At 36.9% G+C, this 21234-nt stretch overlaps 1 protein-coding gene and 1 non-coding gene across 2 annotated transcripts in view; both read right to left on the reverse strand.

The window, feature by feature from the left end:
* The window catches only part of Wdr44 (WD repeat domain 44), an 87410-nt gene that overhangs the window by 19249 nt on the left and 46927 nt on the right, over positions 1–21234 (reverse strand). Inside the window, exons 5-13 of the mRNA XM_070039851.1 lie at positions 19553–20186; positions 18914–19044; positions 17188–17283; positions 15286–15422; positions 13066–13149; positions 9130–9236; positions 7911–8062; positions 3905–4043; positions 2117–2181 (exon numbers count right to left, since the gene is read on the reverse strand). Of these exons, the coding sequence (XP_069895952.1) occupies positions 2117–2181; positions 3905–4043; positions 7911–8062; positions 9130–9236; positions 13066–13149; positions 15286–15422; positions 17188–17283; positions 18914–19044; positions 19553–20186 (1545 nt within the window). The remainder of the gene's footprint in view (positions 1–2116; positions 2182–3904; positions 4044–7910; positions 8063–9129; positions 9237–13065; positions 13150–15285; positions 15423–17187; positions 17284–18913; positions 19045–19552; positions 20187–21234) is intronic.
* Positions 2684–2819, reverse strand: LOC138840572 (small nucleolar RNA SNORA17). Its single transcript, XR_011376135.1, has one exon. It is a non-coding gene; the product is annotated as a small nucleolar RNA SNORA17 (small nucleolar RNA).

The following is a 21234-nucleotide window of genomic DNA, read 5'->3' on the forward strand; positions in this document are numbered from 1 at the left end:
TTTATTATTTTATCTATTTTTTGTTAGGGAATAAGTCAAGAGCTTTGTGCATGATAAGTACTTATTCTACAAGTTGAGCTAACATCTCCAGTCCTACAATATTTTTAAATAATCTTGTACATAAAGAAAGGTTTCATGCTATGTTATTTTCTTCTTGTAGTGTCATGTTGGTGTTCAAATGTTTCAGAGCATTCAGATTTCAGATTAGGGATGCTCAACCTATCTTGGTTATTTGGGATATCAAAATGAGTAAGACATCTTATCCTCTTAGGGTCTGTTCTTAATATAGTTGTCATGCATCTGTGACTGAAGAAGACAAAATGAAACTCACTGAGGACTGTAAAATAATATAAGGTAGGGGAGGTCAGGAAAGGGAAGGTTTGTGAAGAGTGGCTAATCTGCCTAAAGTACTGTATATGCATGTGTGAAACATCACCGTGGAACCCCTTTGAATGAATATACACTTAAAAATGAATGATAGGAATGTAAAACAGGTCCTGTTCTAAGTATGGGTACTAGTGGGAGGAAGAGAGAATGAGAGGGTGAAGGAAGGTGAATATGGTTAAAGTATTTTATGTATATGTAATAAAAAATGGAACAATGGCAGCTCTAGTGGCTCATGCCTGTAATTGTTTTCCCTTCCTTCCTTCCTTCCTTCCTTTCTTTCTTTCTTTCCTTCCTTTCTTTTTGTTTCTTTCTTTCTCTTTCCCTCTCCTTCCCTCCCTTCCTCTTTCTCTCCTCTTTTCCTTTCTCTTTCTCTCTCTTCCTCTTTCTCTTCTTCTTCCCTTCCTTTCCTTCGGTCCTTCCTTTGTCTCTCTTTCTCTCCTTCCCTCCCCTCTCTCTTTTGATGGTAATATTAGTGGTCTAAACTCATGGCCTTAAGTGTTTACTTTAACACTTGAGCCATGCCCCTAACCCTTTTTGCTTTAGTTATTTTTCAGGAAAAATCATTAATTTTTCTGTCAAAGAACTATAATATTCCTCTTTTAAAAGGTTCTGTATTCAATCAAGACTGCAATTATACTAAAGGATTAGGAGGGGATTAGAGAGAATTAGGGAAGAATCTGTAACAATATTGTTGAAATAAGCATAATAGGAGATGGTACAGATAGTGTGTTTTGAACAATAATTAATGCATGGAAACTTTACGATAAATTAATAAAAGCCAGCCCTTTTCCCTAAAGCAAAATAGTTAAAGATTTTACCACTCTATTAGTGAAAACTTAGGGAAGAAGTGGACTAATATACAAGGTGGATTTGAATGGATAAAAGGGAGACTGAGCATGTCAAGAGAAGGGCAACACTAGGAATCAGGGCACAGCGACTGCTAGAAGGGTACAGTAGCAGGCCTACTAGGTCAGCATGGGGAAGGATGACAATAATATGAAAAACTGTAAAGTACAGTTCATTGCCTGAAATTAGCCAAAAGACTAGACAAAGAAACAAACAAACACAGAAGACAAGGTAAGTAATATCAGCATGAAAGTATATACCACATACTATTAGAACACAGATGAGGAACTATTTTGCCTATGGAGTTTGGAGAAAACTAATTAGAAGGTAACATATTTGAATTGCACATTCAAGAATGACTAGGTCTTTGCCCTCAAAAGAAATGGAACAAAGAAAGCATTCTGGGGCAAATATCATGCTCCATAAAAGACATAAAAGTGATGGTGTTTAGGATATAGGCCTATATCCAGCATGGCAAATAGGACAGGTGCTAGGGAATGACAAGTGAGTTAAAAATATAAAATGAAGCAATATTAGAAAAAACATTTTTCAGAGGCGATAAGGAGTCGTCAGCAAAACTTCAATAAAATGGCATCCATTATTATTATTTTAAAAGTATATAATATGGATATGAAGGAGGGGATTTTGTTTTATCTAAATTTACATGAGTAGATTGGTTACCTTGAGTAATATTTACTTTCTGGCAACCTTTAAATATCTAATTTCATTTATCAATTCTAATAGAAGAAACACTTCTTTGTAATGCTACATCTCAATTTTAATTAAGTGTCTTCAAGCAACCAATTTCTGATTAACAAAACGTTATTTTATGGCAAACAAATCATCACATTTTATAATAGTAACCATAAAACAATGAACATACCCCTGTATCTGTATCAGATTTTGATGAACTTAGACTTTCCTGAGAAGGTGATGGGGATACACGTCCTAAAAACAGCATAATAATCATAATAAGTCATACATATATACATAAAGTCATGTATGTATATACACACCCACCCACCAAAAACACTCAGAAACAATAATGTGATAATACCTAATTAACAGTCATAGAATAGTCTGGAAAAATAAATTTGCTAAAAAATAAGCTTATAAACATAAAATATTTATCATTTTAAATATTTTTAAATAAAATGATTTATAAAAGTCTTTCTAAGCCAGTAAGCAAAATGCTATCAAATCCTCAGTATTCATAGTGAATACATTCTTACTTATTGTAACAAGTAACAAGAGGAACAAGAAAGGGTTAAGTAAGAGAGGGCCTGGGCTGAGGTTATGTTGCAAGGGCCACTTGAAATAGTCTTTGCTCTAGGCAGGGAAAGAAATGATCCAATAAACACAGTTAAGTTGGCAAACACATCATCATCTTCAATTATGTATTACAACATAGCACAAATAAATTCACCAGGTTTTTCTTTTTTTTCCCTCATATGTCAGGCTATTAATCATTCTCATATCCATGGGTCAGAACCTTGAGCATAGACATAGCCTTTCTTCTCTCTGCCAGCCATAGACAGAAAATGGGAACAGTCAGTGCTCACACCTGTGTTGCCTCTAGGGTCAGTTCACAAGGGTTTTCTAAAGAACACAGGGCCTACCTAGCAAGCTTAATGAATGTCTCTAGACCTTTGGCTTCTTGACTAAATTCTGTATTTTCACCCATGGCCTCTCTACCATCCCTCAATCCATCCCTCTGTACCATCCCTCATCCCAGATGACTAGGAGGGAGAAAATGTGTGGAGAAAATAATTGTATAAATAATTATAAGGAATTCCTACTTACATCAATTCTGTATAGTTTCACGAAAACTTACCATGAGACATACTTTTCATAGATACAATCAATGTTTATGCATATAATATTTTGAAGTTTACCTTTCCAGTTAATGTTTATTATGTGTTTCTTTATATAATGACAATATTAATTCACTTTTTGTATGGCTGTTTCCTTAATCATTATTTATCTATTGAGGGGATATGCATTATTTTCAATCATTATTTATTTATTGAGGGGATATGCATTATTTTCATTCTTTATCTGATTTAATTAGCTATTTCCTTCTAACCTAGGATAGAAATGTTGGTTGCGAGGGGAAACAAAGTAACTATTTTCAGTGGTTCATGAAATTAGCTACAGAATACATTGGAAAAAAGATAAATCAAAAGCTTTTAGTTGTGGTGGCTCTTTGCATTGAGGTTAGAGGCATTTTGCTGTTCACTTGCATTACTTTTAATTGGCTTCTCTTGGAGAGAAGGAAAAGCTACATTGCTTTGGGTTGGCCTCTTGCCTCAGCCTCTCAAGTGGTGAGATTACAGGCACATACCACAAAACTCAACAATATTTTGGCTATTATCCTAAGTAATGATAACAAATGACTTCCAGATATATGCTGCATATTCCTTATTAGATTTTGTGCTTTTTCAGATTTTGGAGTATTTGCACCGAATTCACAACTTGAGTGCCCCTAAAATGAAACTCTGAAATCCAAAATGCTCTAAAATATGAAACGTTCTAAGCATCCTGCTGGTGTTCGGCAAGTTATAGATTATAGGGTATTTGTAATTTTGGCTTTCTGGATTAGAGATGCTCAACTTATATTGAACCTAACAAAAATTCTAGATTTACATATCTTTAGATGAATGAAATATACCTTCAGTATTATATTTCATTCGCATATTGTTGAAATAGTCAAAAGCATTTTTTAAAGCCCATATTCTCACGACATTGTCTTGTCCAGCTGAGGCAAGTAATCGGCCACAGTGAGAAAATTTCATGGTCCAAACAGCTCCCTATGAAAACAAAACAAGGTTTAAAGTTTTTACTTTAAAAGTATAGAGACAAACCCAGATGCCCCACTACAGATGAATGCATCAAAAAATTGTGGTACCTATATACAATGGAATATCATGTGACCATTAGGACAAAATAATGACTTTACAGGGAAATGGATGGAACTAGAACAAATCATTTTGAGTGAGGTAAGCCAAGAGCAAACAAACAGCACATGGTCTCCCTGATGTTAAATTCAAAATGCAAGGAAATATGACATAGTAAACAGGACTGGAGAAACAAAGGACCTCTACTTAATTCGTCATATCATTTCTAAATGACTCCATGTTCTTGAGTACATATGTGGTATATATATATATGTCCACATCTGAGGGAAGCCAGGAGGAGGGCACAGAATCAGAGGAAAATAGGAAAATATACAACAGAGGGGCCCATCAGCTGCACTGAACATCAATGGAAATGAACTAAGCAACTCAAGGGCAGTGATGGGAGAGAGGGAATGGGAAGGGAATGACTTACACTAAGCAAAAGGAAAGAAATGTACATATCATCTGATGTGAAAGAAATAGTTGTATTGTCAAAGCTCAAGAATTCACGAACTCTATAGACCATGATAATGACAATTTGCATTGTGAAGGTTAAAATGTGTTTGTGACTTTAACTAAATATCACCATCCCACAATACTGTGAAATGCGTGAAATTTATGTAATCACTTAATCTCAATAAAAAATTATTTAAAAAGTATAGAGACATTAAACCAAATGGAAAAAATATTCTGAACTGTACATAGTAAGATAATGTTCACATTACTAATACTACTCATGGCTGGAAGTACAATGTTGCTATTATGTCACAAATGAAGAATTTCAGAAGATAGGCAGGATAGGAAATTTATAGTTTGTCAAAATTTAAACTCATAACTTCAAGCCATAGTCACATATGAATAAAAACAAGAGACCTAAGGTAACCAGTAATCATAATTCGAAAAGCACAAGTCCAAGTTTGGAACTTCAGTCCCAGGGCTGAACATCAAGGGGGAAAGAAAGTTCTTTGCATGGCACTAGCAACTTCTAAACAGGATGGAGGAGAATAAAGCTGCCTGATCCAAGACCCTTATGTTACTGGGCACTTAGAAGAAATACTGAAATGGTATAGTTCCGAGCTATTTTCCTCCTTAGGAACAAGGCTCTGCAACATTATTATACTGAAAACACTGGGGAAGTGTGTGGATATATTGGGAGAATGAAGGATTAAAGAATATCAATTCTTATATTAGAAAGACCAAATCCTATTACAATAAATAATAATAGTCCTATTATAATAAATAGTAAGACTTCTATTTATATAAAAAAGATTTTACAACTTAGAAGCAGTGACTAACAACAACTGTAGTAAAAATTTATCATTCTGTTTGGGCATGATGGTTCACACCTATAATCCCAGCTATGGGGACTACTGGATTGTGCTTCAAAGACAGTCTCAACATGAATTAAGACATTATCTCAAAAACAAAACAAAACTTCATGTGAGCTAGAATCTGGTGGCTCATAACTATAATCCTAGCTACTGAGGAGGCTGAGATCTGAGGAACATGGTTTGAAGCAGACTAGGCAGAAAACTCTATGAGTCTCTTAATCTCAATTGACCATCAAAAACCTGGAAGTAGAGCTGTGGCTCAACTGGTAGACTGCTATCCTTAAGCAAAAAAAGCTCAGGAACAGCACCTAGGTCCTGAGTTCAAGCCCCAGGACTGGCACACACATGAAAAACAAAACTGCATGTAGTGGTTCACATGTTTTGTTCCAGTTACTTTGGGGAGGGGGAAAGATTATGGTTTGAGGCGAGCTGGGAGAAAGGTAACACCTATATCTAAAAAAACAAACTAAAAGAAAAAGGACTAGGAGGTGTGGCTCAGGTGGTGCTTGCCTAGCAAGCATTAAACCATGAGTTCTGTTTCTGGCACTATAAAAATAAGATTCAGAATTTGGACCCCACTACAAAAAGATTTTACTTAAACAAGAAATAATGAGCTGGGGCTGGGAAGGTGGCTCAGTGGTAGAGTGCTTGCTTTGCATACATGAGGCCCTGGGTTCTATCCCTCAGCACCACATAAGCAGAAAAAGCCAGAAGTGGTGCTGTGGCTCAAGTGATAGAGTGCTAGGCCTTGAGCTGAAGAGCTGAGGGACAGCACCCAGGCCCAGAATTCAAGCCCCATGACAGACAAATAAATAAATAAATAAATAAATAAATAAATAAATAAATAAATAAATAAATAAATAAATAAATAAAGAGCTGGATGCTAGTGGCTTATGACTGTAATCCTAGCTACTCAGAAGGCTGACATCTGAGGATCATGGTTCAAAGACAGCCCAAGCAGAAAAGTCCCCATGAGACTCTTATCTTCAATTAACCACTCAAAAACCAGAAGTGGAGCTGTGGCTCAAAGTGGTAGAGTACTAGCCATGAGCAAAAGAGCTCAGGGACAACACTCAGGCCCTGAATTCAAGCCCCACGACTGACAAAAAATAATTACAAAATAAATAAATAATGAGAGAAATATTACAAGACAATTAATCAGATTCCTTAGTAAAGGTAGAATAAGCAACTCAAATATTTCGTGTATGGATTGCAGGAACCAAAATTTAAATTCCAATTCTGCTTTCATGTGATGTTTATAATTGCTTCCTTCTAGGTAAGTTAACTTTATCATTAAATTCTCCATCAATTCCCTGATCAAGTGTACAGTATCATTTATACAGTTTTGAGCTTTACTGCCATCTTCCCTATGCTGATACTTTTAGCAAATAACTATAATCAGTGTATACTTTTGTCTATATTGGTACTTTTATTTTATTTTGTTCTTTTGGCAGTGCCAGGGGTGGAGCCTAGAGCCTCACACATGCTAGGCAAGTATTTTACCACCACTGAGCTACATTCTCAGCCTGGTACATTTAAATTCTGAGAGAGAACATGAATATCTACCCTTCCCCATGTTCTGAATGTCTTACTTAAAAAATTATATGGAGCTTCTGAAAAATTGGTTTAAATTATTTAAAATAGAGTGGGGGGTGAAATTTTATTTTATTTTATTTTTTGTCGGTTGTGGGGCTTGAAAACTCTGGGCCTAGGCGCTGTCCCTCAGCTCTTCAACTCAAGGCAAGCGCTCTACCACTTGAGCTACAGCGCCACTTCCGGTTTTCTGGTCGTTTTTATTGGAGATAGGAGTCTCACGGTCTTTCCTGCCCGGGCTGGCTTTGAACCGCGATCCTCAGATCTCAGCCTCCTGAGTAGCTAGGATTACAGGCGTGAGCCACCAGCGCCCGGCGGGGGTGAAATTTTAAACATTTTGTAAACTGATAGACCATCCTCTAAAATAACTGCTTTAGGGTTTTGTTTCTCTCCATATCTTGTTTAATGATAGAGGTCTAGAGTTTATGTATTCAAAACCTCACTTCTCTAACAATACTTTAGAGATCAACTCTGTATTACCTATTATTTAAATTATAAATTGACCCTTCTTCCTTTTAAAACCTTTTTTTGGGTGTGTGTGGTGATACTAGCACTCGAACTTAGGACCTTTGAGCTTGGTCAGCTTGGTTGCTCATGGCTAGCACTCTACTACCTGAGCTATGCCTCCAGCCCAGTTTCTTGCTGGTTAATTGGAGAGAGGAATCTCACAGACCTTTCTGCCAAGGCTGGCTTTGAACTACACTTCTTCAGGACTCAGCATCTCAAGTAACTGGGATTACAGGCAGAGCCACTGGTGCTTGGCTTAAATTTTTTAGTTAGGCTAGCAAAAGTACATTTATAGATAGAGATCAGTTTAACACGCTAAAGTATTTCTCTCAACAAAAAGGTTGTTTACCATATGTTCGCCACTAAGATCTTGTACCACTTTGATCTGATCAAAGTCATAAGGTCCTTTGAAACCATGTGCTGCTTTGAATTTAACTGGTCTTGTATAGGGCATTCCTTCATCATCACTTGATGAAGGATCATCTTGATCAGTATGAAACACTAAAGAGAAAAGTAATATAAATGATTAGTAGCTGGTACAGATATAGCAGCTATCATATTTTCATCTCTACTGTTTACCAAGAGAATTCATTAAAAATAAGAACTATTTGTCTATTATTATATTACATATTAGTTAAAAGTAGGGAGTCTGGTTCTAGACTGCCTGGGTTCAAATCTAGCTTTGTTATTTATTATCTGTGTGATCCAACAGGCAAGTTACTCCATGTTTTTATGCCTCTCAGTTTTCTCACCTATAAAATAGGGAATTAAATGATGGTGTTTACTTCATATGGATTAAATGAATTAATATAGGTAAAGTGCCAACCACCATATCTGGTGCAGAATAAGTACTATATAAGCATTTGTTAAATTTAAAAAATGAATACAGTAACAGTAAAAGCACAGGAAGTTAAGATATGTGAAATTTTACCTAATTTTGAAAACCTGAAAACTTAAATGCCCTTACAAAAGTAATTTACAATTAATTGAGTAATAAATATTTCTAGGTTGTCAAAAATCACAAAACATGTACAATTTTTTTTCTCTTTTTTTTTTAAATTGTGAAAATACCGTACAGAGGGCTGGGAAGGTGGCTCAGTGGTAGAGCGCTTGCCTTGCAATGCATGAGGCCCTGGGTTCGATTCCTCAGCACCACATAAGCAAAAAGAAAAAAGCCAGAAGTGGTGCTGTGGCTCAAGTGGTAGAGCGCTAGCCTTGAGCTGAAGAGCTGAGGGACAGTGCCCAGGCCCAGAGTTCAGGCCCCATGACTGGACCCCCCCCCCCAAAAAAAAAAAAGAAAAAAAGAAAATACCGTACAGAAAGGTTACAATTACACGGGCAAGATAATGATCCTCCCCACCCCAACATGTACAATTTCATATTTAAGATATATAAATTCATTTCCTTCAAACACAAGAAATTAAATGACAGAGTAATTTATGATTTACTGAAATATTAAGGATGTTAGCTATAAAGGTTTATTATATTCAATAGAGTGCTTCCTATAATCTATAAATTTAGATGATTGAAAATTAAGTATTGAGCTGAAACGTTCTCATTTTACTGACCTTCATCTCTTACACTTTTAACTTTATTTATAGCACGTTCCCCATATTCCTCAGCAAGGTGCTTTGCTCTCTTTACTGATTTCCCAAGGAATTTCTTTAGTTGAGTCCTTAAAAAAAGTACACAAGAAATTGGTAATACAATTTGCTAAAGTTCAATAATCCACAAATAAACTTATTAGTTGTGATTGGTTAACTATGAAATAAAGTGAGTTCCCAATTCCCTTGTTTTATGGAATAACATATGCAAGTCAATATTCTGCAAAGTATATACAGTTTCTCCAAATTTACAATATCAGATATTCTTGAGCTTCATCTTTCCATGGTGAACAATAATTGAGCAGTATAGGTGAGGTGGGATGGGTGTGTTTAAGCAGATACATCACGGTCCCTATCCCTAAACAGTGTGATTTGAAGAGTCTGGGATGAGGCCATGAATATGAAGTGAAATTATTTTGAGAGTTGTTCTTAAGAACAAATTTTACCAATGAAAAGAAAGGAAAAAGAAGTTAGTCACTTCTGGGTAGGTGGGTGGGGTACACAGGTGTAACCCCATCACTCAGGTGGATGAGGCAGGAAAATAATGAATTCTAGGCCAGCCTGAGCTATAAGCTACATAGTGAGACCCTGTCTCAATGAAAAATTTGCTTATATTACAGAATGTGTTGATTGCTTAAATTGGTTCCTTTGAACCTTCTTTGAGTACATGTAATAAAATTAGGCTGAGTGTTCCCATCAAGCACTCTCAATTACAAGTAATGCAAGTATGAATTGCATGCTTCCATAAATAGGACTTATTGTTTTTTTCAATTAGCTAAATTTCAAATTTCATATATTGAGATGATAAAAAAAAACTAAAGCCCAGTACATGATAAAACCCAAACCATTAATACACAGGGTAAAATTTTCCCTTCTCATGGGTGTCCATGCTATTAAGGATAAAACTTGCTAAACTTTATATAAGATATTCAATAAAGGGGTTGGGAAGGTAGCTCAGTGGTAGAGCACTTGCCTTGCATGCATGAGGCCCTAGGTTTGATTCCTCAGCACCACATAAGCAGAAAAAGCAGGAAATGGTGCTGTGGCTCAAGCAGTAGACACTAGCCTTGAGCTGTAGAGCTGAGGGACAGTGCCCAGGCCCCAAGTTCAGGCCCCATGACTGGCCAAAAAAAAAAAAAAAGATTCAATAAAGTACTGCTCACGATAGGTAAAAAGTACAATAAGTTTCCATCAACAGAGAAACTGATAGGTGTGGTATGAAATACAATACATCGAATGAGCAAACTTCAGTTCTTCAAATCTGGGCTATTATTGTCTTTGTAACTATTGTATTGTCAGTTCCTAACTCCTATGTCTGGTTCATAGAAAAACTATCACCTATTTACCACTGGTACTGATTAATGAAGAGATATCCATCATATATTAGATTCTGAATATTTTATTCACTATCGGTATAATGAAATCTCACTTTTGTGAGGAAAAAAAATGTAGGGCTGTGGTATAGCACATGCTTAACCCATACCAGGGCCTAGGTTTTATTTCCTAGCACTGTCAAAAAATTCACAGAGAATATACCAATTATTATACTGATTACTCCTAGGGGATGAGATTATGCAAACTTTTTGTCTATTTTACATATTTCTGTTATTACTTGAAAAAAAGCAGAAAACACAGGTGATAATATACTTTTTTTTGCAGTAGAGAAAATAGAACTTCAGACCTCATTCATGCTAGGCAAGTACTTTAGTGACATTACCATCACTAAAAAAATCATTTCTAAAAACAATATAAAGAACTACCTACAACTCCATAAAGATTTTTTCTTTTTTCTTTTTCTTTTATTGCCAGTCCTGGGGCTTGACCTCAGGGTCCAGGCCTGTCCCTGAGCCTCTACCACTTGAATCACAGTGCCACTTCCAGCTTTTTCTGTTTATGTGGTACTGAGGAATTGAACCCATGGCTTCATGCATGCTAGGCAAGCACTCTACCACTAAGCCACATTCCCAGCCCTAAAGTTTTATTTTCTGTATGACTATAGATTTAATACTATCATAAGAGCCCAGAAAGTACCTTAATCATTTTGGATGAGACTATTTCTAAAATGTATGCTTTCATGCCTTCTTTTGTGATGCTGGAGATAGAACCCAGGGCCTTGTATTTGCTATCCAAGTATCCTACCATGGAGCTTCATTTCCCAGCCCTCATGACTTCTTTTTGTGCTGGTCCTTGGTGCTGTCCCTGAGCATTTTTGCTCAAGGCTAGTATTCTACCACTTGAGACACAGCGCCACTTCTGGCTCTTTGATGGAGAGATAAGAGTCTCACAAACATTTGTACCGAGGCTGGCTTCAAACTGTGATCCAGAGATCTCAGTCTCCTGAGTAGCTAGGATTACTGACATGAGCCACTAGTGTGTGTTCCAGTCCAGTCCAGTCCTGGGCACTGTCCCTGAGCTTTTGTGCTTAAGCCTAGTGCTCTACCACTTGAACCAGAACTCCTCTTTTAGCGTTTTGGGGTGGTTAAATGGAGATAAGATCTCACAGACTTTTTCCTGCCTGGGCTGGCTTCAAACTACAATTCTTAGATCTCAGACTCCTGAGTAGCTAGGGTTACAGGCGTAAGCCACCGGCGCCTGGCTCTTTTTCCTTTTTTTAAACATTTTTGAATCTGTCTTGTATCTAGCATATTATCTGACAATCTTCTATGTCAATTTATCTTTTGTTGCTTCCTTTTTCTTGTGAGTTCAGGTACTAGATGACTATATTTTAAAAAATGATATACCTATCACATACAGTGGTGTTTAGTATACCTAAGAGACTCTTAGGAAAGTGAGCTTTAGAGCATGGACTATGTGATGACATCTTTCCTGATATTTATCTCTCTTTTGAATCATTACTAATTCTCAGGTTCCTGATAGTTGTCACTGGTACACAGCCAGGCTTTAGATATCTGAGTGCTCATAATACTTGCATTTTGGGTACATATTTTTATTAAAATCCTTAATGCTACTTTTGATACACGTGGAAAAAATCATTCTCAAGTGGACATTAGATGGCATTACTGCCAATTTAGTGGCCCATGTACACTGAAGCATAATCCATATGTTTACTGTGGTGCTGAATGTTAGTGGGAAAATAGAAGAATACCATGATCATGACCATTTTGTGTCATAAAGTTTAGTTGCTTAACAAGTACTTGTTTTGCATTGTAAATCAGAAAACTGAGATAATATATGATAAAATAAACAAGTTATATTGACTGTGGACATTACTGAAACTGAGAAAAGAAATTTGCTATTAAATGGAATAGTCCCAATCTCATATAGTTAGTTTAGAAAAATAAATAGAATTTGCAAAATTGAAGCTTAAGGAAGGGAAAGAAAAGATAACTTGAAGGACTATCATGTCCTTCTACTAACACTTCTGGTACCTCTCATTAGAAAAATAATGCAAAAATGATGTTTGTGAGACACCTTAAAACTGACCAGGGGCTGGGAAGGTGGCTCAGTGGTAGAGCGCTTGCCTTGCATGCATGAGGCCCTGGGTTCGATTCCCCAGCACCACATAAGCAGGAAAAAAAAGCTGGAAGTGGTGCTGTGGCTCAAGTGGTAGAGTGCTAGCCTTGAGCTGAAGAGCTGAGGGACAGCACCTAGGCCTAGAGTTCAGGCCCCACGACCGGACACGCCCCTCCCCCCCAAAAAAAAACCCCAAAAAACTGACCAATACAATTTCAAGGAATTCATAATCATGTTGTTTGCGGCCTGGGAGTAAGGGCAGTAGGTGGTCATATAAACTGGATAGAACATAGATTTAAAACTATTTGGGAGTTCTCATATTTTTCTAAGAAATACTTAAAAAGAAGAAAAAAGGCCTGCCTAGCAAACATGAGGCTCTGAGTTCAAACTCCAGGTCTGGTGAAAAAATGATGTACTGCAACTCACGTTTTCTGTTTTAATCGTCCACCATCAGTATCTGTTGCTTGAGACTGTAACTTCTCTTCATCATCTGACTGGGCTGCATCATTACTATAAGAAGGCATAGTTATTTTATTTATTTATTTATTTATTTATTTATTTTTATTGTGAAAATACCATACAGAGAGGTTACAATTACATGGGCAAGATAATGAGTACATTTCTTATCAAGCATTGTTGCCCCCTCCTTTGTTTCCCGTCCCTATCCCTTCCCATCTCCCACCTCCCCAACCCCCTACTCCCCCCACTTCCTCCACGCCTGGCCAAAGTTGTAAAGGAACCAACCCAGATGCCCCTCAGTAGATGAATGAATCAAGAAAATGTGGTATATATACACAATGGAATTCTATGCCTCCATCAGAAAGAATGACACTGCCCCATTTGTTAGGAAATGGAAAGACTTGGAAAAAATTATATTAAGTGAAGTAAGCCAGGCCCAAAGAAACATAGGTCCCATGATTTCCCTTATTTGCAAAAACTAGTGTATGTCTGAGACAAGCAGAAAAGGTCAGATAAGTTGATGTTAGGTGAAATGAACCCCAAGATGAGTATTCAAATGTTTTTTCTTTCTTGTGATTGTTTCTAACATATTTATGAGATGATTTCTTTGTTGCTTTGTATGTCCCTCCCCCACGGTATAATCCCTGATTTCATTGTATTTGATGTTGGTATAATTTGTGGAGGGGAATGGAAAAAAACAAATGGTTTAAATAGAGATACAGGTGGACCCACTGCAACAATGAGATGTACGAGGCATAATTATTTTAAAAGAAAACACTTCTACTACACTTACTCCATAATCCACTAATAAGAATAAAATACTTTGTTAATAAGTTTTATATCATTTTATCTTAATGATGATCCTGAGATTTAAAAGCTTCAGAGCCTAAAGATTAGAATCATTAAGCAAGATGCAGATGTACAAAATTTAAGTGAAAGCAATTTAGTAACTTCTGAAAATCTTACTAAAGACAAGGCATTTTTTCTGTGCAAATGTGTTGCATAGAACAATAATTAGATATGTTCCTCCCAGCTTGTCAGTATTACATTTAATAAAAGGGCTTTTAACTTAGACATGATGGTCCATGCTTGTAATCTCAGCTATTCAGGAAGCAGAGGTAGGTGGTTCACCAATTGGAAGTAAACCTGGACAAAGTTAACAAGACCTTATCTCAAAAAAAACAACAACAACACAAATAAAGGGCTGAGGCATGGCTCAAATAGTACAGTGCTTGCCTAGCATGTGTGAGGCTCTGGGTTCAATCCCCAGTACCATATATACCAAAAAGAAATTATTTCTTAGATTTCCATAAAATCTCACTATAAAGCATTTACTTAATTTACAAAAGTGGTGTAGATACTTACAAATTTTATACTTTTTTTGTCAGTTGTGGAGCTTGAACTCTGGGCCTGAGTGCTACCCCTGAGCTCTTCAGCTCAAGGTAAGCGCTCTACTGCTTGAGCCACAGAGCCACTTCTGGTTTTCTAGTGGTTTATTGGAGATAAGATTCTCATGGACTTTCCTGCCCCACCTGGCTTTGAACCGTGATCTTCATATCTCAGCCTCCTGAGTAGCTAGGATTACAGGCGTGAGCCACCAGCACCCAGCTTACAATTTATGATCTTTACAATAGGGTTTCAGAAGATTGTTCACGCCACATGAATATTTTTTTTCAGTCCTGGGGGTGAACTCTGGGCTTGGGTGCTGTCCCTGAGCTCTTCAGTTTAAGGTGAGCACATTATATCACTTGAGCCACAGTGCCACTTTTGGTTTTCTGGTTGTTAATTGGAGATAAGGAGTCTCACGGACTTTCCTGCTTGGGCTGGCTTTGAACTGTGATCCTCAGTTCTCAGCCTCCTGAGTAGCTAGGATTACAGGTGTGAGTCACCAGCACCCAGCTCCCACATGACTCTATTGTCTCAATGTTTTCATACTGTCTGTAGTGTCATAAAATAATTTTAAAAGAAGAGAAATGAAATACTATGAGATTTCAGATTTAACCTATTTTTCCCCAAGTAACTGCATAATTGTGAGGGAGAACATAAAAAAATATACCCATTGCCTGATTTACTTCCATTTCAGATTAAAAGACTGAATGTAACTAAACTAAGGACGATAGCAGTTTTTACACAGAAATTTTCACCACTGAGAACTACTATGAATGATAAAGAACAGTGTGCCCATACCTTACATATTCTTTGGTCCTTCTCATGATATGTAGCGTCAGGGGATTAATACCTGTTGGCAGTTTCTCTTCAGCAAGACTTAAAGGTATTTCTTCTCCAGTGTCTAGGTTCTTAATCATTACACTAGCTAAAATTTCCTATGATGAAAAATAACACCAAGATGACCTACAATTTAATTATCTTTTTGAATCTACAGAAGCCTAAAACATGTAGAATGTCTATACATACTATGCCCAAATAATTTGTAACATCATTATTGAGATATAATTTTATGCCATATAATGCACTTAAAGCATATAATTTAATGGCTTTTAGCATATTGAGAGTTGCGAAACCATTACTACAAAGAAAAGGAAAATCTCCTACCCATTAGTAGACACAACTCATTTCCCTTTCCTCCTGGTCCCTGGCAATTACTAATCTACTTTCCATCTCTATGGATTTGCCTATTCTTGAAATCTCATATAGATCCAATCATATAGCTTCTGTGAGTGCATTATTTCAGTTTAGCATGCTATTTCAATGTTCATCAATGTTATAGCATATATAAATACTTATGCTTTTTATGATGGGTTTTTGGTAGTACTGAGGTTTGAATTGGGTGCCTCATGTTCACTTAGAGAACATGTGAACTTGCTTGCTTGGCTGGTACTCTACAACTACAGCAAGACCTCCAGCATGGCTTTGTGCTAGTTGTGTTAGAGACAGTCCCATAGACTTTTCTACCCAAGGTGGCTTTGAACTGTGAGCTTCCAGATCTTAGCCTGCTAAGAGGCTAGGTATGAGCTACTAATACCTGGCAGCAAGTTCTTTTAAAACACAATTTTTATAAAAATATAGATTTTGCCTTCAATTCATATATCCCACAATATACTGGTATGAAAGTGTATTAAGTCAGAGATGCAAGATTCAGCATATCAAGAAAACTCCCAAACTAAGACATCTTTTTTTTTTTTTTGGGGGGGTCGGTCGCTTGAACTCTGGGCCTGGGTGCTGTCCCTCAGCTCTTCAGCTCAAGGCTAGTGCCCTACAACTTGAGCCACAGTGTCACTTCTGGCTTTTTTCTGCTTATGTGGTACTGAAGAATCAAACTCAGGGCCTCATGTGTACAAGGCAAACACTCTACCACTGAGTCACCTTCCCAGCCCACTTTTCTTTTTTTTTTTCTCTATGGCTAATGATGATGAGCACATTGATTTTTTTTCACATTTGAATTTCTTCTGTCAATAACTTTAATTAATGTTCCTATTAAATTGGCTCTTCTTAGTGTTTAATTTGAGAGCTCTTTCTATATCCTAGATATTAATACTTTAGTGAATAGCTTGTGAAGTTTTTCTCCCATTCTGCAGATTGCAGAATTGTTGTGAACAATGTTTTTAATTTGATACAATTCCAATAGTCAATTCTTGTACATTGACATGACTTTTATCATACCAATAATTTATTATGTATTTCAAAATAACTAGATGAGTCCAAAGTTCCCCACACCAAAATAATAAATGATTGAAAAATTAAAATACTACCCACCTTAATTTTATCATTATACATTATATACATGGATCAAATCACTAGTCTACAACCTATAAATACCTAAAAAACTAAATGGTAAAAGAAAGTATTGATTGTGGTAAATTACACAAGGAAAAGTAACTATTTTTAAGTATGTAGTTCAGGGTCATTAAGTAATTTCATTTTTGCTTATGTGGTGCTGAGGAATTGAACCCAGGGCCTCATGCATTGCAAGGTAAGCACTCTACCACTGAGCCACCTTCCCAGCACCTCATTAAGTAATTTCACATTGTTGTGAGACCATCATCACCATCAATCTCCACAGAAATTTCTCATCTTCCCACTTTGACTGTTACAGTTTATGTTGTTATATATGAAAAAATTATATTCTACCTCATCAGTAAGCTCTCTCCCAGAGTTGGATCTAGGTCTCTGAGGACCCATCACGTCACCTGCTATTGTGTGTCCATCAGGTGCTTTTCCATTTTCCTGAAATTATAATTTCATAAACAGAAAGTAGTTTGAATCAATTTCTATCTATTTCAATTATTCATTACCAAACACCATTTTACAGAATTCTACAATTCTGATAATGGAACCTAATGAAAATTTAAATGAAATGCTACATTTCAATCCCTTATTATTCCCAGCATACTGAAAACCATTAGATACCAAAACTATTGCTGCCCATGAAATAATACCATAGTAGTCTTAAAAATAAGTATTCTATTTGACCTTGGCTGAAAAGCAGTTCTGTACTAGAATTAATTCAGGCCATACATGATTATTTCCAAGGAAGGTGTTGTTAAACTCTTTTTCTATAAAATCCCAGTAAACATCTTAAGCTTTTTTTGTTCACATTAAAAAGGTTTGGGAAGTGGAGCTGTGACTCAAGTGGTAGAGCACTAGCCTTCAGCATAAAACCTCAAGGTCAGCACCCAGGTCCTGAGTTCAAGCCCTAGGACCAGGGCACACAAGAAAAGTTTGTATATTCGTCTACATTTTAAAACAATGCTTTAGAATATAAAGAACATTCTTAGTTAAAAAAGTAAACCCCATGTTCACCTTTAAAAATAGGCTGCTTATTGACCTCTGAATCAAGGCTTCAACAAGACCCTATATCCTGTCATATTCCCCAGTTGGGTACCCTATCCCACCTCACTTAACCCTGAGGTCCAAAATCTGTCTGTGATAAAATGTATCTGGTCTTTTTCATATCCCATTACCTAATATATGAGACACTTTATGATTAGGAAAAGGAACTTACTCTTTTTTTTAAAGCCCCTTAATTTTGACCAATATAGATTAAGTAAATGAAGCATGTAGCTAATATCAATAAAATAAAAGATCACAGCAAGAAACTTTTTTTTTGCTGGTCCTTGGGCTTGAACTCAGGGTCCTGGGCACTGTTCCTAAGCATTCCTTTTTTGGGGGGGTCGTGGGGCCTGAACTCTGGGCCTGGGTGCTGTCCCTCAGCTCTTCAGATCAAGGCTAGTGCCCTACCACTTGAGCCACAGACACTTCCCGCTTTTTCTGCTTATGTGGCACTGAGGAATCGAACCCAGGGCCTCATGCATGCAAGGCAAGCACTCTACTACCACTGAGCCACCTTCCCAGCCCCTGAGCATTCCTTTTTGCTCAAGGCTAACACTCTACCACTTAAGCCACAGCTCCACTTGCAGCATTTCTGATGATTAACTGGAGATTAGTCTCACAGACTTTCCTCCCTAGGCTGGCTTTGAACTGTGATTCTTGGGTCTCAGCCTCCTGAGTAGCTAGGATCACAGGTGTGAACCACTGGTGCCCAGCAAGAATCCTCTTGAATATTACTACCTGTCATATAGTTGGTGTAATTTAGCTCATTTCAACCTTGTATGAAAGCCTCTAGAAAAGTACATTTTCATTCTATTAGTGGGGCATCTGAGGCATGGAAGCTAAATAGCCTACTTGGTTAATCCAGCTAGTTAGCAGCAGAGCTAGACAAGGAAATTCAGAAGGCCAGGTTTGGGGATGAGGAAATATTTGGCCAGCAGAAGAAAGAAGGTTCAACAATAAATAAATCAGCAAGTTGTAGAAAGTTTGATAAATCCTATATGAAATATAACAGTAATTCACTAACCTGGGCCGTAACTATTTTATCTCCACTGGTAGCACTTGCCAAATCAAGAGAAGGCTGGGAATCCCTAACTGTACTCTCTGAAGCCAGGTTGGTAGTTAGGAGAGAATCAGATGTAATATTGTCTTTAGGTACTGAAATGATAATGATAGTAATAGTAATAATAATGACAATAACAACAATTAGTATTTATATATGTGCTTATATATTCCTTAAAATGTTTTAATCTTTTTTTGTTTCTTACAAAAAGCCTGTGAGGAATGTGGTTTTACTATTCTTGTTTTTTTTTTTTATATACAGACATCATGGATCAAACATGTTATTTAACTTCCTCAAGATGACACAGCTTATACATTAGATTAGAATTTGAATTCAGCACTCAAGTCTCCAAATCCCACATTCTTTTCAACTTGACACACTGTTTCTCATAAGGTAACAGATCTAAAGTTTTGAAGTCTGTTTAATTGTTCAATAAAAGCAATGGGAAACATTTTATTTTTGTCTATTTACTACAACGTCTGTATACAATTTGGCTATCAGTGTAGTTTTACATGGCATCAACTGAAACAGAAGCAGAAAGTTAAAGAGTTTCTACCTTCAAATCCCTCCTACTCACAAAGTTATTTCAAAATTAATACTTGCCATCCAGATCAGGTGTTTTCAGAGCCTCAAATTCCAGTTCACTTTTCTTTTTTCTTGGTGGTGGAGCAGGTCGAGATGGAGGTGGGGGTCTAGGAGGTGGGAAATTAGTTGGAGGGGGTGGGCGTGCTGGAACTGGCTTCTTGGTGCTAGCTACAATATCAGGTTCTGGAGTCAGGTGTCTTGGGGGCTTGGCAGGAGCTACTTCTTCCACAGCAGCAAGATCTTTAGTAGACAAAGAGTCCGAGGAGGCAGGATCTAGAACATCACTTTCTTTGACTTCCACTGCTTCCTTGTTCAATGTTTCTGTTTCCATTTCAGGCACATTAAGCTGCTCAGTGGAACTTAGTTCAGTTAAAGTAGTGGTTTCATCTCCTGTCTTCTCACAGGTGTCAACAGCAGAACATTTTTTGTATTCCAATTCAGTTTCTTCACATACATTCTGCCTCTCTGCCTTTTTGGAATCTTCCTGTAGTACTTGTTCTATAGCTAATAGTCCAGGTATATTAATAAGATCTGTCTCAGGTCCAGCAGGACTGGCAGTAGCTTGATCAGAGAGTCCTTTTTCTTTGGAATCCAAAGAGTCACCTTCAAGCTGTAGTACTTTCTGACTCTCTTCAATAATACTTTCAATTATCTAATGAAAGGTTAAAAAGGTTTTTAAGAAATGAAGTATCTATAACATATAACAATAGCTAATGACAGAGTACTGCCAGGCAGTGTTCTTAACATTTCATGTATGTATGTATTTGCAGTTCTAGAGAGGAAGATATCTGCCACTTGATCTATGCTCTCAGACCTTTTTTGCTCTAGTTATTTTTCAGGTAAGTTCCTACATTTCTTTCTGATACTGGCCTCACACTGTGATCCTATCTGGGATAACAGCTGTGCACTACCACATCCAACTTTATTTGTTGAGATGGAATTTCACTAACTTTTTGCTCAACTGGCTACAAGATGTGATCCTCTCAATCTCTGCCTCTTAATTGCAGGCATCAACCACTGTATCTGGCTAATACATCATATATTTAAATCTCTGCAACTACCTTATAAGATTGCATCATTACTGTCATCATTTTACAAAAGAGGAAACAAAGGCACGGAGTGGCCAAGTGATTTGTCCAAGGTCACACAACTAGTAAGTGATGAAGCTGGCATAAAAATTAGTCTAGATTCCAGAATTTACACTGCCAGACACTACAATAGCTAATAGGTGTTAGTACATAGTTTCAAAAGTTCCATCAACCTTGTAAAATTGAGTACAAGCCTAAATGCTCATTAATACAAAGACATAAGCATGGAAAATTAAAGCAATAACCACCTATTTGCTTTGTTAACAAAACCATGAGAAATAAAATTCATCAGGATAAGAATTTACCTTGTTTATGTATGAATTCACGCTTGTTAGAAAAAGCCAGAAGATGCAGTCTACATCAAATACTTCCATATTCTAACTGATGGCCTAAGTCTACCTTGCCTGATATCTAATATACACAGGCAATCTGTATTTTCTACTGTTATTTAGAAGAAAATATATATTCTTTATCCCATCTTGTCATTACTAACACATAGAAATCTCCCAACGTACTCATCCTTCCCCTACACCCAAACATGGATAACTTCTACTTTCTCAATTCCTTAGCTTCATTAACTTAATGAAGTAGTTAATGAAATCTGTCGCTGAT

The sequence above is a fragment of the Dipodomys merriami genome, unplaced genomic scaffold (genome assembly GCF_024711535.1).
Source record: "Dipodomys merriami isolate MVZ:Mamm:240054 unplaced genomic scaffold, mDipMer1.0.p SCAF_3, whole genome shotgun sequence".
Lineage (NCBI taxonomy): Eukaryota > Metazoa > Chordata > Mammalia > Rodentia > Heteromyidae > Dipodomys > Dipodomys merriami.